We start from the raw sequence: 19782 nt of genomic DNA on the forward strand, positions 1-19782 counted from the left end.
CTCCCAGTTCTCTACTCCTGGGATATGGATAGCTGAGAGATGGCAAGAGTGAACCTCTGCCCATAGAATTATCTTTGAAACCTCCAACATTGCCAGGGGGCTTCTTGTCCTCCCCTGATGGTTGATATAGACTACAGTCGTGATATTGTCCGACTGAAATCTGATGAACCTGACCGCAGCTAGTTGAGGCCAAGCCTGAAGAGCATTGAATATCGCTCTCAGTTCCAGAATGTTTATCGAAAGGAGGGCTTCCTCCTGAGACCACGAGCCCTGAGCCTTCAGGGAGTTCCAGACTGCGCCCCAGCCCAGAAGGCTGGCATCTGTCGTCACTATAGTCCACTCTGGCCTGCGGAAACTCATTCCCCTGGACAGATGGACCAGAGAGAACCCCCAGAGAAGAGAATCCCTGGTCTCTTGATCCAGATTTAGCAGAGGGGACAAATCTGTGTAATCCCCATTCCACTGATTGAGCATGCAAAGTTGCAGTGGTCTGAGATGTAGGCGGGCAAACGGAACTATGTCCATTGCCGCTACCATTAGGCCGATTACTTCCATACACTGAGCCACTGAAGGCCGAGAAGTAGAATGAAGAGCACGGCAGGAAGTTAGAAGTTTTGATAACCTGACCTCTGTCAGAAAAAAATTCATTTCTACTGAATCTATCAGTGTTCCTAGGAAGGAAACTCTTGTGAGAGGGGAGAGAGAACTCTTTTCTTCGTTCACCTTCCACCCGTGAGACCTCAGAAAGGCCAGAACAATGTCCGTATGGGACTTGGCGATTTGAAAAGTCGACGCCTGTATCAGAATGTAGTCTAGGTAAGGAGCCACCGCTATGCCCCATGGCCTTAGAACCGCCAGTAGGGACCCTAGAACCTTCGTAAAGATTCTTGGTGCTGGTAATGCCTGTCTAAAAAGGCGAACCTGAGGAACTGATGATGATGTCTGTGAATCGGAATGTGGAGATAAGCATCCTTTAAGTCCACGGTAGTCATATATTGACCCTCCTGGATCATAGGGAGGATGGTTCGGATAGTCTCCATCTTGAAGGATGGGACCCTGAGAAATTTGTTTAGGATCTTGAGATCCAAGATTGGTCTGAAAGTTCCCTCTTTTTTGGGAACTATAAACAGATTTGAATAGAAGCCCTGCCCCTATTCCTGCTTTGGAACTGGGTGGATCACTCCCATAACCAGCAGGTCTTGAACACAACGTAAGAATGCCTCTCTCTTTATCTGGTTTACAGATAATTGTGAGAGATGAAATCTCCCCTTTGGAGATGAAGCTTTGAAGTCCAGAAGATATCCCTGGGAAACAATCTCTAATGCCCAGGGATCCTGGACGTCTCTTGCCCAAGCCTGGGCGAAGAGAGAGAGTCTGCCCCCCACTAGATCCGGTCCCAGATCGGGGGCTACTCCTTCATGCTGTCTTAGAGGCAGCCGCAGGTTTCTTGGCCTGCTTCCCCTTATTCCAAGCCTGGTTAGGTCTCCAGAATGGTTTGGACTGGGCGAAATTTCCCTCTTGTTTTGCATTAACGGAAACTGAAGCTGCGCCACTCTTGAAGTTTCGAAAGGAACGAAAATTATTCTGTTTAGTCCTTAACTTATTCGACCTATCCTGAGGAAGGGCGTGACCTTTTCCTCCAGTAATATCAGAAATGATCTCCTTCAGACCGGGCCCGAATAGGGTCTGTCCCTTGAAGGGGATGTTAAGAAGCTTAGACTTTGAAGTATCGTCTGCTGACCAGGACTTAAGCCATAGCACCCTACGCGCCAAAATGGCAAAACCTGAATTCTTAGCCATTAGCTTGGCTAAATGAAAAATGGCGTCAGAAATAAAGGAGTTAGCTAATTTAAGAGCTTTAATCCTGTCTAGAATATCGTCTAACGGGGTCTCCACCTGTAGAGCCTCCTCAAGAGACTCAAACCAAAAAGCCGCTGCAGCAGTAACTGGGGCAATACATGCAAGAGGCTGGAGAATAAAACCTTGATGTATAATTTTTTTCTTAAGGAGACCCTCCAATTTTTTTATCCATAGGATCTAGGAAAGCACAACTGTCCTCGACGGGGATAGTTGTACGCTTAGCTAGGGTGGAGACTGCTCCCTCCACCTTAGGAACTGTCTGCCACGAGTCCCGTATGGTGGCATCTATGGGAAACATCTTTTTAAAAGCAGGAGGGGGAGAGAACGGCACACCTGCTCTATCCCATTCCTTAGTAATAATTTCCGAAAACCTCTTAGGGACTGGAAAAACATCGGTGTAAACGGGTACTGCAAAGTATTTGTCCATTTTACACAATTTCTCTGGAACCACAATGGGGTCACAGTCATTCAAGAGTCGCTAAAACCTCCCTAAGCAATAAGCGGAGGTGTTCAAGCTTAAATTTAAACGCTGTCATCTCAGAATCAGACTGAAGTAACGCCTTCCCTGAGTCTGAAATGTCACCCACAGATAGAAGCTCACCTGCCTCGGCTTCTGAGCATTGTGAGGGTATATCGGACACAGGCAATAAAGCGTCAGAAAGCTCTGTATTAATTCTAGCCCCAGAGCTGTCTCGCTTTCCTTGTAGCCCTGGCAGTTTGGAGAATACCTCTGTGAGGGTAGCATTCATAACTGCCGCAATGTCCTGTAAGGTAAAAGAATTAGAGGCGCTAGATGTACTTGGCGTCACTTGAGCAGGAGTTATAGGTTCTGACACATGGGGAGAGTTAGATGGCATAATCTCCCTCTTTTCCCTTGGAGATTAATCTTTAAGCGCCATAATATGGTCTTTATAGTTTATAGAAATATCAGTACATTTGGTACACATTCTAAGAGAGGGTTCCACAATGGCTTCCAAACATATTGAACAAGGAGTTTCCTCTATGTCAGTCATGTTTAACAGACTACTAATGAGACAAGCAAGCTTGGAAAACACTTTAATAAAGGTGAAACAGCAATTAAACAAAAACGTTACTGTGCCTTTAAGAGAAAAAAACTAACACTTAAACTGCAAAACAGTGAAAAAATACAGTAAAATCTTTGAAATTTTTACAGTGTGAATAAGGGACTAAAGCAGCATTGCACCCACTTGCAAATGGATGATTAACCCCTTAGGCCCCAAACCGGATTGAAAAACGTTAAAAAACGTTAAAATCAATTGAGCACCATGCCACAGCTCTGCTGAGGCTCCTACCTGCCCTTAAATACGATTTTGTGCAGAAATAACCCCTTTGAAATGGTTCTCAGATGCCAGAGGACTCTTCTAGGGAAGCTGGATGTCTCTGTCTGTATTAAAACTGTGCAGTTAGAGCGTTAAAATAGGCCCCTCCCACCATGTACTGGATGTCAGAGGGACCTCAAGAAAATACTCCTAGGAGTATCTGACTAGCCAAGTGGAAACTAGGCCCCAAATAAAGACTTATCTCCCTCAGAGAAAAAACGTCCTATTTATTTGAAATCATGTAAACGTTTTGTCACTAAGCAATATGAATATTAACATGAGTATTACCCTGTTATGTAAGCATGATCCCAGTCGCTGTTAAATCACTGCATCAGGCTTACCTCAAATATACAAGGCTCTGTCAGCATTTTCTAGAACGTATTCCTCTCTCTAGAAATAAAAATACTGAACATACCTCAAAGCAGGTAATCTGCAGGCCGTTCCCCCAACTGAAGTTTTCCCATATTCATCAGTTATGTGTGAGAACAGCAATGGACCTTAGTTACAAACCGCTAAGATCATCAAATCTCCAGGCAGAACTCTTCTTCTAATTTCTGCCTGAGAGAAAAACAGTACAACACCGGTACCGTTTAAAAATAACAAATTCTTGATTGAAGGTAAAACTACACTAAGTCACCACATATCTCTTGATACTTCCTTTCTTGTCGAGAGTTGCAAGAGAATGACTGGGGGTGGCAGTTAGGAGAGGAGCTATATAGACAGCTCTACTGTGGGTGTCCTCTTGCAACTTCCTGTTGGGAAGGAGAATATCCCACAAGTAATGGATGAACCCGTGGACTGGATACACCTTACAAGAAAAATATCTGTGCCCAATCATTACAGCAACATTAATTTACACACAATGGACCTCATTGCATTCACTTGTGTGTACTGCACATACTGTCATGTGGTATATGGTGGTTGCTAACTTGCCACCAAATATTATTTTACTTTGCACCTTGCAGGTTTGATGCATCTTATATGTCTAATAGAGTAAATATACAAGCACATACACATATACAGATATAAACACAGGCAGAAGAGAGATCCCTCTTCTTATAGTTACCTAGCTCCTCCCTGAGTTTTGCAACCTCTCCCTCCAGGTTTTGGATACGCACTGTACTCTGTTGTTCGAGGGTTTGATGCTGACGGGTCATTTCTAGGAAACAAATATGCAATTACTTCATGTCCCACTCTAAGTATATATGCAATATCTTTAAGTCCCTCTATCGTACAGTATTAGTTTTATTTAGAATATCAAATAGGTTGCTGTGCTGTTCAATTACCAGAAAGCAAGTTTTTGGGCTTCACACACTTACCATACTTTGACTATAACCCTCCTGGGTGCTGCCACAGGAAAGCCTTGAGATCCTTACCACTGTATATAGCTTGTTTTTCATCTCTTTCCTCCTGCAGGTCTCCCTGCAAATCCTGCAGTTTCCCTTGCAGCTCCTCCCTTCGCTCCTGGGCCCGGCGTGTCACCTGACTGCGAAGTGCTGTAGGCAGAAGGGCATTCCCATGATTTAGCAGATAGTAGGAGCAGAACTAGTGTCATTCACAGTTCTATTCATACAGTAACATATTACTCTATACATACACAATTCAGTAACAAATCTCTCTATACATACACAATACACTAACATCTCTCTATAAATACACAATACACTAACATCTCTCTATACATACACAATACAGTAACATATCTATTTATACATACAAAATACAGCAGCATATCTATCTATACATACACAATACACTAACATATCTATCTATACATACACAATACACTAACATATCTATCTATACATACACAATACACTAACATATCTATATATACATACACAACACAGTAACATATCTATCTATACATACACAATACACTAACATATCTATCTATACATACACAATACACTAACATATCTATCTATACATACACAATACACTAACATATCTATCTATACATACACAACACAGTAACATATCTATCTATACATACACAATACAGCAGCATATCTATAAATACACAATGCAGTAGCATATCTAGCTATACATACTGTATTGTGTATGTATAGAGAGATATATTACTGTATTGTGTAACATCTCTCTATACATACACAATACACTAACATACACAACACAGTAACATATCTCTATACATACACAATACAGTAACATCTCTATATACATACACAACACATTAGCATATCTCTATACATACACAATACAGTAGCATATCTATCTATACATACACAACACAGTAACAACTCTATACATACACAATACAGTTTCATATATCTATCTATTCATACACAATACAGTAGCATATCTATCTATAAAGACACAATACACCAACACATCTCTCTAAACATACACAATACAGTAACAAATCTCTCTATACATACACAATACAGTAGCATATCTCTCTACATACACAATACACCAACACATCTCTCTATACATACACAATACAGTAACATATCTCTCTATATATATACACAATACAGTAACATATCTCTCTATACATACACAATACAGTAACACATATATCTATACATACACAATACAGTAACATATCCCTCTATACATACACAATACAATAACATCTCTCTCTATACAAACACAATACAGTAACACATTTATCTATATCTATCTATCTATCTATATATATATATATATATATATATATACACACACACAATACAGTAACATCTCTCTATACAAACAATACAGTAACACATTTATCTATACATACACAAAACAGTAACATATCTCTCTATACATACACAATACAGTGACACATCTATCTATACATACACAATACAGTAGCATATCTATCTATACAAACAACACAGTAACATTATCTCTATACACACACAATACAGTAACACATCAATCTATACATACACAATACAATAACATATCTATCTATACATACACAGACAATACAGTAGCATATCTATATAAACATACACAATGCACTAACATATCTATCTATACATACACAGACAATACAATAGCATATCTATATATACATACACAATACACTAACACATCTATCTATACATACACAATACAGTAACACATCAATCTATACATACACAATACAGTAACACATCTATCTATACATACACAATACAGTAACACATCTATCTATACATACACAATACAGTGACACATCTATCTATACATACACAATACAGTAGCATATCTATGTATACAAACAACACAGTAACATTATCTCTATACATACATACACAATACAGTAACTCATCAATCTATACATACACAATACAATAACATACCTATACATACACAATACACTAACATATCTATCTATACATACACAGACAATACAGTAGCATATCTATATATACATACACAATACACTAACACATCTATCTATACATACACAATACAGTAACACATCAATCTATACATACACAATACAGTAACACATCTATCTATACATACACAATACAGTAACACATCAATCTATACATACACAATACACTAACATATCTATCTATACATACACAGACAATACAGTAGCATATCTATATATACATACACAATACACTAACACATCTATCTATACATACACAATACAGTAGCATATCTATCTATACACACACACACACACAACACAGTAACATATCTCTCTATACATACACAATACAGCAACATCTCTCTATACATATCACAATACACTAATAAAATAATTAGTGGCACACTGAGAAAGACAGAGTTGTGAAGATACATGGCAAATCTCTGCACTGAACTGCCCAGGACCTATTTAATGGGTGCATCACCTGCTTATTTTTCTGGTCACCTGGCTAAAATTTAAGCCAATATTAAGATAAAATTAGCTAATATTATAGGTTTTAATTGTTTGTTGCTCATATTTATCATGTAATCAATATATCTTAAATAGTGCAATTAATTTGTGTTTTGGATAAGTAAAATTTATAAATAACAGAAAATGTTATAATATTTACAATATTACACTGTCCCTACTCGACTACCGGCTGGCAAACTATTCTGTTTAGAACACCAATCATACCTAATTCATTACATTACTGCTCAACATCTATTGGTATACTTGGCACAGCTCAGCTCAGTAAATAGATGCTAGTGAACAACACCCCTCGGTACATAGCAGCTGATATTTATAGCACATCTATATAATGGTATCCCTGGTAAAGAACCATTCAGTATGTACTGTTATCCTTGGATCAGTGTGTATTGGTATCACTGGCACCAAACCATCCAATAGATCCCAGCAGGTATCTCTGGCACAGCACCCCTTAGTAAATAGATGCTGATATACTCTACACAGCATCACTTGGTATGTAGTAGCTGGTATCCAAAGCACAGTACACACTGGTATCCCTGACACAGCACAGCTCACTTAGAAGCTGGTATCCCTGGTACAGCACCACTCAGTATGTAGCTGCTGAAATCACTGGCACAAGACCATTTAGTACATACTGGTCTTCTAGAACTGTCCATGTATGTACACAGTGGCTGGTATCCCTGGCAAAGCGGCTCTCCCTGGCACAGCACCACTCAGTACATAGAAACTGGCAACCCTGGCACAGCACCATTCATTACATAGTAACTTGTATCAAGGGCTCAGTACAACTCAATACATAGTAACTGGCAACCCTTGCACAGAACCACTCAGTACATAGTAACTGACATCCCTGGCACAGCACCACTCAGTACATAGTAGCTGGTATCCCTGGCACAGCACCACTCAGTACATAGTAACTGGCATTCCTGGCACAGCATCACTGAGTAAATAGTAACTGGTATCCCTGGCACTGCACCATTCAGTACAAAGTAACTGGTATCCCTGGCACAATACCACTGAGTACATAGTAACTGGCAACACTGGCACAGCACCACTCAGTAAATGGTAACTGGTATCCCTGGCACAGCACCACTCATTACATAGTAACTGGTATCCCTGGCACAGCACCACTCAGTACATAGTAACTGGCAACCCTGGCACAGCACCACTCAGTAAATAGTAACTGGTATCCCTGGCACAGCACCACTCAGTACATAGTAACTGGTATCCCTGGCACAGCACCACTCAGTACATAGTAACTGGCATCCCTGGATCAGCACCACTCAGTACATAGTAACTGGCATCCCTGGCACAGCACCACTCAGTACATAGTAACTGGCATCCCTGGATCAGCACCACTTAGTACATAGTAACTGGTATCCCTGGCACAGCACCACTCAGTACATAGTAACTGGCATCCCTGGATCAGCACCACTTAGTACATAGTAACTGGTATCCCTGGCACAGCAGCACTCAGTACATAGTAACTGGTATCCCTGGCACAGCACCACTCAGTACATAGTAACTGGCATCCCTGGATCAGCACCACTTAGTACATAGTAACTGGCATCCCTGGCACAGCACCACTCAGTACATAGTAACTGGCATCCCTGGATCAGCACCACTTAGTACATAGTAACTGGTATCCCTGGCACAGCAGCACTCAGTACATAGTAACTGGTATCCCTGGCACAGCACCACTCAGTACATAGTAACTGGCATCCCTGGATCAGCACCACTTAGTACATAGTAACTGGTATCCCTGGCACAGCAGCACTCAGTACATAGTAACTGGCATCCCTGGCACAGCACCATTAGGTACATAGTAGATTACATCCTTGGCACAGCACCACTCAGTCCATAGCAGGGTGAATAAAAAGGATTCAAAAACATATAAAATAAGATTTGTTTTTTATTATTTAAATAGGATGTTTTTTAATTTAAATCAGATTTATTTTTATTCTAATATGATTTTTTTTTTAAATAAAATGCTTTTTGAGTAAAATCTGTCTAAATAAAGTTTTCTATCTAAGATACATTATAATACAAGGGTTCTTCATCCTGAAATAAGGATTTGCTTTTATTTATGTAGCACGTGGCTGTATATTCATGGCTTTAATGTTTCTATTTTTTATGAATTATTTCCATTACTTCAGTCACAATGTCATGCTCTCCCACTGGTTTCTGTAAGTTTATTTTTGGCATTTTTTTTTCTATCTAGAAGATATTATCATATATTATTTTGTAGTTCTCAAAACTGTGAATCTGTGTCTGCAGAAACAGAACGCCTCTTCTTCACAGCAAAAGTGTTCTAAAATAAACACACAGAGTTGAGAGATAGACCTTAAATAAGCATAAACCCTAATTATTCTTTATGATATAGATACGGCATACAAGTTAAACAACTTTTACATTTACTTCTATTTTCGAATATGCTTCATTCTCTTGGTATCTGTTTTTGAATGAGCAGCACTGTACTACTGGGAGGTAGCTGAACACATTGAGTGAGCCAGTGACAAGAGACATATATGCAGCCCCCAAGAAGCAGCTAGTTCCCAGCAGTGTACTGTTGCTCCTGACTCTACCTAGGTATGCTTTTCAACGAAAGAGAACTAAGCTAATTGGATCATAAAAGTACATTAGAAATTGCATCTGCTACCTGAATAATGAAAGTTTAATTTTGTCTTTACTGTCCTTTTAATCCTATTGTCCCCCTACAATTGTATGTACAGAGGATTAACTTACTAAATCTCAAGAAGCTTGATGAATAGAAGATTGTTTGCAGCGGAATATATCTGCACAAGGAGCAAGTGTGAGGAGGAAGAGGCAAGCAGTAAAAGTAAAAGTCAAATCTATAACGCTGTTATTTTAATTAAATAAAACTATTTAAGTTGTTATGAAGAAATATACAAACAAAAATGTAAAACAAATATTCAGTATATAATAACAGTACTCCCCGTGTTTCGGAAAAAACACAGATATACAGAACTTTAAGATAGGAGGCACAGATCCAGCGGGATGGATTTCCAATAGTGATATAGAAATGGTGAAGAAGGAATCCCAATAGCGCTGTATATAGAAACAAGCGCTACATGGGAAAAAAATCACAAGGAATCAAATCTCAAAGATTAGAAGATTTATTCCAGAGATGTAGCATCGCAGATACAGTAGATACAGCTCGTTTTACAGAAGATTTATTCTCCAGTTGTGCAAAAACAAAACAAAAAAAGCTCTAATGATAAAAAAGTTTAATAAAAACTTGCTTGGTGCTTTCGGAGGCCTTTTTCAAGAGCGTATGAAAAAACAAAACAATCATAAGAGCAAGTTTTTCTTAAATGTTTTTATCATTAGAGATTTTTTGTCTTCTGAAAAAAGAGCTCTATCTACTGTGTGCTACATATTCGTGGAATAAATCTTCTGATATGCGACTACTTGTAAGTATTTTCCATGTAGTGCTACATACTGCGCTATTAAATCACAAGAAATCCCCCTTTAGACAGCTCCAGACTTGTATAGTGTATATGCCCAACAGCATTAATCCTTAGAGTATACAGAGCGGTATTGTGAAAACTCACCAGCACCAGTAGATTCAAACGGATACTAAGCAGCCTAATCAGCCCCCGGATCGTTCACCACTCTGTGGGTCCCCGGGCCGGTACTATGCACCTTCGACTGCCGTTGTTGAATTGTGTGACCAGGTAAGTCCCAAACTCTGTGAGCACACCCGCCTCTGTAAAATGCCTTCAATGAAATGCCAAACGACACACTCCGGCGGCTTGCGATGACGTCATCAGCCGGTATCAAAACCGGGTATTCCAAGCCTTTGTCCAGGAAGACGCCGAGGTTTGAGCTGGTTGTTAGACAGCAAACAATAGCACAAAAGAAATCCAGCAAACCTCCCAGGCGTATAATCAATCAAAATTTATTTAAGGAAAACTGTGCAAAAAAACATATAAAAAAAGTAAAACATACAATATGTCCCAACACCTGGAACAGATACAGGAATCGTCCTACGCGTTTCAGCAGATATTCGCCTTATTCATGGACATAATTTGCTCCACACCAACTTGTCTATTTAAACACACCCTTGTCATCAGGTGTAAGGGCTCCAGGTGCTAATTATTAAAGGGACAGACCTATAGCAACACTATGTAGAAATAAAGACAGACTATAAATGGCTAGTCATTGGGGGAAATTACAAAAAACAAGTATCAACAATTCATTGTTGATACTTGTTTTTTGTAATTTCCCCCAATGACTAGCCATTTATAGTCTGTCTTTATTTCTACATAGTGTTGCTATAGGTCTGTCCCTTTAATAATTAGCACCTGGAGCCCTTACACCTGATGACAAGGGTGTGTTTAAATAGACAAGTTGGTGTGGAGCAAATTATGTCCATGAATAAGGCGAATATCTGCTGAAACGCGTAGGACGATTCCTGTATCTGTTCCAGGTGTTGGGACATATTGTATGTTTTACTTTTTTTATATGTTTTTTTGCACGGTTTTCCTTAAATAAATTTTGATTGATTATACGCCTGGGAGGTTTGATGGATTTCTTTTGTGCTATACTGCGCTATTGTGATTCCTTATTCACAGTTACTACTTCACCACTGGAACCATTTAGTAAATGGCAGTTGGTATTGCATGCACATCACCAAACAGTACAAAGCAGCTGGCATCACTGGCACAGCACCTCTCAATAAACAGGAACTGGTATAACTAGCATTTCCCAACTTGGTACAAAGCAGCTTATATCATTGGCACAACATGTCACAGAACCACTGGGTACAAAAAAGATAGTATCCCAGAGCAGCACCACTAAGTACATAGCATCTAGTACCCCTTGCACTCATAGAAATTGGTACTGCTCACACAGCATCACATACTAGTATACCTAGCACAAAGCCTTCAGTACACACTAGTATACCTAGCACAAAGCCTTCAGTACACACTAGTATACCTAGCACACAGCCTTCAGTACACACTAGTATACCTAGCACAAAGCCTTCAGTACATACTGGTATACCTAGCACACAGCCTTCAGTACATACTGGTATACCTAGCACACAGCCTTCAGTACATACTAGTATACCTAGCACACAGCCTTCAGTACACACTAGTATACCTAGCACACAGCCTTCAGTACACACTAGTATACCTAGCACACACTAGTATACCTAGCACACAGCCCTCAGTACACACTAGTATACCTAGCACACACTAGTATACCTAACACACAGCCTTCAGTACACACTAGTATACCTAGCACAAAGCCTTCAGTACACACTAGTATACCTAGCACACAGCCTTCAGTACACACTAGTATACCTAGCACACAGCCTTCAGTACACACTAGTATACCTAGCACACAGCCTTCAGAACATACTAGTATACCTAGCACACAGCCATCAGTACACACTAGTATACCTAGCACACAGCCTTCAGTACACACTAGTATACCTAGCACACAGCCTTCAGTACACACTAGTATACCTAGCACACAGCCTTCAGTACACACTAGTATACCTAGCACACAGCCTTCAGTACACACTAGTATACCTAGCACAAAGCCTTCAGTACACACTAGTATACCTAGCACACAGCCTTTCAGTACACACTAGTATACCTAGCACACAGCCTTCAGTACACACTAGTATACCTAGCACACAGCCTTCAGTACACACTAGTATACCTAGCACACAGCCTTCAGTACACACTAGTATACCTAGCACAAAGCCTTCAGTACACACTAGTATACCTAGCACACAGCCTTCAGTACACACTAGTATACCTAGCACAAAGCCTTCAGTACACACTAGTATACCTAGCACAAAGCCTTCAGTACACACTAGTATACCTAGCACACAGCCTTCAGTACACACTAGTATACCTAGCACACAGCCTTCAGTACACACTAGTATACCTAGCACACATCCTTCAGTACACACTAGTATACCTAGCACACAGCCTTCAGTACACACTAGTATACCTAGCACACAGCCTTTCAGTACATACTAGTACAGTATACCTAGCACACAGCCTCAGTACATACTGGTATACCTAGCACACAGCCTCAGTAAATACTGGTATACCTAGCACACAGCCTCAGTAAATACTGGTATACCTAGCACACAGCCTCAGTAAATACTGGTATACCTAGCACACAGCCTCAGTACATACTGATATACCTAGCACACAGCCTCAGTACATACTGATATACCTAGCACACAGCCTCAGTACATACTGGTATACCTAGCACACAGCCTTTCAGTACATACTGGTATACCTAGCACACAGCCTTCAGTACACACTGGTATACCTAGCACACAGCCTTCAGTACACACTGGTATACCTAGCACACAGCCTTCAGTACACACTGGTATACCTAGCACACAGCCTTCAGTACATACTGGTATACCTAGCACACAGCCTTCAGTACATACTAGTATACCTAGCACACAGCCATCAGTACACACTAGTATACCTAGCACACAGACTTCAGTACACACTAGTATACCTAGCACACAGCCTTCAGTACACACAAGTATACCTAGCACACAGCCTTCAGTACACACAGCCTTTCAGTACATACTAGTACAGTATACCTAGCACACAGCCTCAGTACATACTGGTATACCTAGCACACAGCCTCAGTAAATACTGGTATACCTAGCACACAGCCTCAGTAAATACTGGTATACCTAGCACACAGCCTCAGTACATACTGATATACCTAGCACACAGCCTCAGTACATACTGATATACCTAGCACACAGCCTCAGTACATACTGGTATACCTAGCACACAGCCTTTCAGTACATACTGGTATACCTAGCACACAGCCTTCAGTACACACTGGTATACCTAGCACACAGCCTTCAGTACACACTGGTATACCTAGCACACAGCCTTCAGTACACACTGGTATACCTAGCACACAGCCTTCAGTACATACTGGTATACCTAGCACACAGCCTTCAGTACATACTAGTATACCTAGCACACAGCCATCAGTACACACTAGTATACCTAGCACACAGACTTCAGTACACACTAGTATACCTAGCACACAGCCTTCAGTACACACTAGTATACCTAGCACACAGCCTTCAGTACACACAAGTATACCTAGCACACAGCCTTCAGTACACACTAGTATACCTAGCACACAGCCATCAGTACACACTAGTATACCTAGCACACAGCCATCAGTACACACTAGTATACCTAGCACACAGCCTTTCAGTACATACTGGTACACCTAGCACACAGCCTTCAGTACATACTGGTATACCTAGCACACAGCCTTTCAGTACATACTGATATACCTAGCACACAGCCTCAGTACATACTGATATACCTAGCACACAGCCATCAGTACACACTAGTATACCTAGCACACAGCCTTTCAGTACATACTGGTATACCTAGCACACAGCCTTTCAGTACACACTAGTATACCTAGCACACAGCCTTTCAGTACATACTGGTATACCTAGCACACAGCCTTCAGTACACACTGGTATACCTAGCACACAGCCTTCAGTACACACTAGTATACCTAGCACACAGCCATCAGTACACACTAGTATACCTAGCACACAGCCATCATTACACACTAGTATACCTAGCACACAGCCTTTCAGTACACACTAGTATACCTAGCACACAGCCTTCAGTACACACTAGTATACCTAGCACACAGCCTTCAGTACACACTAGTATACCTAGCACACAGCCTTCAGTACACACTAGTATACCTAGCACAAAGCCTTCAGTACACACTAGTATACCTAGCACACAGCCTTCAGTACACACTAGTATACCTAGCACAAAGCCTTCAGTACACACTAGTATACCTAGCACAAAGCCTTCAGTACACACTAGTATACCTAGCACACAGCCTTCAGTACACACTAATTTACCTAGCACACAGCCTTCAGTACACACTAGTATACCTAGCACACATCCTTCAGTACACACTAGTATACCTAGCACACAGCCTTCAGTACACACTAGTATACCTAGCACACAGCCTTTCAGTACATACTAGTACAGTATACCTAGCACACAGCCTCAGTACATACTGGTATACCTAGCACACAGCCTCAGTAAATACTGGTATACCTAGCACACAGCCTCAGTAAATACTGGTATACCTAGCACACAGCCTCAGTAAATACTGGTATACCTAGCACACAGCCTCAGTACATACTGATATACCTAGCACACAGCCTCAGTACATACTGATATACCTAGCACACAGCCTTCAGTACACACTGGTATACCTAGCACACAGCCTTCAGTACACACTGGTATACCTAGCACACAGCCTTCAGTACACACTGGTATACCTAGCACACAGCCTTCAGTACATACTGGTATACCTAGCACACAGCCTTCAGTACATACTAGTATACCTAGCACACAGCCATCAGTACACACTAGTATACCTAGCACACAGACTTCAGTACACACTAGTATACCTAGCACACAGCCTTCAGTACACACTAGTATACCTAGCACACAGCCTTCAGTACACACAAGTATACCTAGCACACAGCCTTCAGTACACACTAGTATACCTAGCACACAGCCATCAGTACACACTAGTATACCTAGCACACAGCCTTTCAGTACATACTGGTACACCTAGCACACAGCCTTCAGTACATACTGGTATACCTAGCACACAGCCTTTCAGTACATACTGATATACCTAGCACACAGCCTCAGTACATACTGATATACCTAGCACACAGCCTCAGTACATACTGGTATACCTAGCACACAGCCTTTCAGTACACACTGGTATACCTAGCACACAGCCTTCAGTACACACTAGTATACCTAGCACACAGCCATCAGTACACACTAGTATACCTAGCACACAGCCATCAGTACACACTAGTATACCTAGCACACAGCCATCAGTACACACTAGTATACCTAGCACACAGACTTCAGTACACACTAGTATACCTAGCACACAGCCTTCAGTACACACAAGTATACCTAGCACACAGCCTTCAGTACACACTAGTATACCTAGCACACAGCCATCAGTACACACTAGTATACCTAGCACACAGCCATTCAGTACATACTGGTATACCTAGCACACAGCCTTTCAGTACATACTGGTATACCTAGCACACAGCCTTTCAGTACATACTGGTATACCTAGCACACAGCCTTTCAGTACACACTAGTATACCTAGCACACAGCCTTTCAGTACATACTGGTATACCTAGCACACAGCCTTTCAGTACACACTAGTATACCTAGCACACAGCTTTCAGTACATACTGGTATACCTAGCACACAGCTTTCAGTACATACTGGTATACCTAGCACGCAGCCTTTCAGTACATGCTGGTATACCTAGCACACAGCCTTTAAGTACACACTAGTATACCTAGCACACAGCCTTTCAGTACACACTAGTATACCTAGCACACAGTCTTTCAGTACATACTGGTATACCTAGCACACAGCCTTTCAGTACACACTAGTATACCTAGCACGCAGCCTTAAGTACATATTAGTATACCTAGCACACAGCCTTCAGTACACACTAGTATACCTAGCACACAGCCATCAGTACACACTAGTATACCTAGCACACAGACTTCAGTACACACTAGTATACCTAGCACACAGTCATCAGTACACACTAATATACCTAGCACACAGCCTTCAGTACACACAAGTATACCTAGCACACAGCCTTCAGTACACACTAGTATACCTAGCACACAGCCTTTCAGTACATACTGGTATACCTAGCACACAGACTTTAGTACACACTAGTATACCTAGCACACAGACTTCAGTACACACTGGTATACCTAGCACACAGACTTCAGTACACACTAGTATACCTAGCACACAGACTTCAGAACACACTAGTATACCTAGCACACAGCCTTCAGTACACACTAGTATACCTAGCACACATCCTTCAGTACACACTAGTATACCTAGCACAGAGCCTTCAGTACACACTAGTATACCTAGCACACAGCCTTTCAGTACATACTAGTACAGTATACCTAGCACACAGCCTCAGTACATACTGGTATACCTAGCACACAGCCTCAGTAAATACTGGTATACCTAGCACACAGCCTCAGTACATACTGGTATACCTAGCACACAGCCTTTCAGTACATACTGGTATACCTAGCACACAGCCTTCAGTGCACACTGGTATACCTAGCACACAGCCTTCAGTACACACTAGTATACCTAGCACACAGCCTTCAGTACACACTAGTATACCTAGCACACAGCCTTCAGTACACACTAGTATACCTAGCACACAGCCATCAGTACACACTAGTATACCTAGCACACAGACTTCAGCACACACTAGTATACCTAGCACACAGACTTCAGTACACACTAGTATACCTAGCACACAGACTTCAGTACACACTAGTATACCTAGCACACAGCCATCAGTACACACTAGTATACCTAGCACACAGCCATCAGTACACACTAGTATACCTAGCACACAGCCTTTCAGTACATACTGGTATACCTAGCACACAGCCTTCAGTACATACTGGTATACCTAGCACACAGCCTTTCAGTACATACTGATATACCTAGCACACAGCCTCAGTACATACTGATATACCTAGCACACAGCCTCAGTACATACTGGTATACCTAGCACACAGCCTTTCAGTACATACTGGTATACCTAGCACACAGCCTTCAGTACATACTGGTATACCTAGCACACAGCCTTTCAGTACACACTAGTATACCTAGCACACAGCCATCAGTACACACTAGTATACCTAGCACACAGCCATCAGTACACACTAGTATACCTAGCACACAGACTTCAGTACACACTAGTATACCTAGCACACAGACTTCAGTACACACAAGTATACCTAGCACACAGCCTTCAGTACACACTAGTATACCTAGCACACAGCCATCAGTACACACTAGTATACCTAGCACACAGCCTTTCAGTACATACCGGTATACCTAGCACACAGCCTTTCAGTACATACTGGTATACCTAGCACACAGCCTTTCAGTACATACTAGTATACCTAGCACACAGCCTTTCAGTACATACTGGTATACCTAGCACACAGCCTTTCAGTACACACTAGTATACCTAGCACGCAGCCTTAAGTACATACTAGTATACCGAGCACACAGCCTTCAGTACACACTAGTATACCTAGCACACAGCCATCAGTACACACTAGTATACCTAGCACACAGACTTCAGTACATACTGGTATACCTAGCACACAGCCTTCAGTACATACTGGTATACCTAGCACACAGCCTTTCAGTACATACTGATATACCTAGCACACAGCCTCAGTACATACTGATATACCTAGCACACAGCCTCAGTACATACTGGTATACCTAGCACACAGCCTTTCAGTACATACTGGTATACCTAGCACACAGCCTTCAGTACATACTGGTATACCTAGCACACAGCCTTTCAGTACACACTAGTATACCTAGCACACAGCCATCAGTACACACTAGTATACCTAGCACACAGACTTCAGTACACACTAGTATACCTAGCACACAGTCATCAGTACACACTAATATACCTAGCACACAGCCTTCAGTACACACTAGTATACCTAGCACACAGCCTTCAGTACACACTAGTATACCTAGCACACAGCCTTTCAGTACATACTGGTATACCTAGCACACAGACTTTAGTACACACTAGTATACCTAGCACACAGACTTCAGTACACACTAGTATACCTAGCACACAGACTTCAGTACACACTAGTATACCTAGCACACAGACTTCAGTACACACTAGTATACCTAGCACACAGCCTTCAGTACACACTAGTATACCTAGCACACAGCCTTCAGTACACACTAGTATACCTAGCACACAGACTTCAGTACACACTAGTATACCTAGCACACAGACTTCAGTACACACTAGTATACCTAGCACACAGTCATCAGTACACACTAATATACCTAGCACACAGCCTTCAGTACACACTAGTATACCTAGCACACAGCCTTTCAGTACATACTGGTATACCTAGCACACAGACTTTAGTACACACTAGTATACCTAGCACACAGACTTCAGTACACACTGGTATACCTAGCACACAGACTTCAGTACACACTAGTATACCTAGCACACAGACTTCAGTACACACTAGTATACCTAGCACACAGCCTTCAGTACACACTAGTATACCTAGCACACAGCCTTCAGTACACACTAGTATACCTAGCACACAGCCTTTCAGTACATACTAGTACAGTATACCTAGCACACAGCCTCAGTACATACTGGTATACCTAGCACACAGCCTCAGTAAATACTGGTATACCTAGCACACAGCCTCAGTACATACTGGTATACCTAGCACACAGCCTCAGTACATACTGATATACCTAGCACACAGCCTCAGTACATACTGATATACCTAGCACACAGCCTCAGTACATACTGGTATACCTAGCACACAGCCTTTCAGTACATACTGGTATACCTAGCACACAGCCTTCAGTACACACTGGTATACCTAGCACACAGCCTTCAGTACACACTAGTATACCTAGCACACAGCCATCAGTACACACTAGTATACCTAGCACACAGACTTCAGTACACACTAGTATACCTAGCACACAGACTTCAGTACACACTAGTATACCTAGCACACAGACTTCAGTACA

At 41.5% G+C, this 19782-nt stretch overlaps 1 protein-coding gene across 6 annotated transcripts in view; it reads right to left on the reverse strand.

Moving 5' to 3' along the window:
• The window catches only part of CCDC153 (coiled-coil domain containing 153), a 61557-nt gene that overhangs the window by 25233 nt on the left and 16542 nt on the right, over window positions 1-19782 (reverse strand). For all 6 annotated transcript variants that reach the window (XM_053691359.1, XM_053691364.1, XM_053691360.1 and 3 more), the window contains 2 exons: window positions 4577-4696; window positions 4267-4359 (listed from right to left, as the gene is read on the reverse strand). In XM_053691359.1, the coding sequence (XP_053547334.1) occupies window positions 4267-4359; window positions 4577-4696 (213 nt within the window). The remainder of the gene's footprint in view (window positions 1-4266; window positions 4360-4576; window positions 4697-19782) is intronic.

Source organism: Bombina bombina, chromosome 8, assembly GCF_027579735.1.
Source record: "Bombina bombina isolate aBomBom1 chromosome 8, aBomBom1.pri, whole genome shotgun sequence".
In the NCBI taxonomy this organism is placed as follows: Eukaryota; Metazoa; Chordata; class Amphibia; order Anura; family Bombinatoridae; genus Bombina; species Bombina bombina.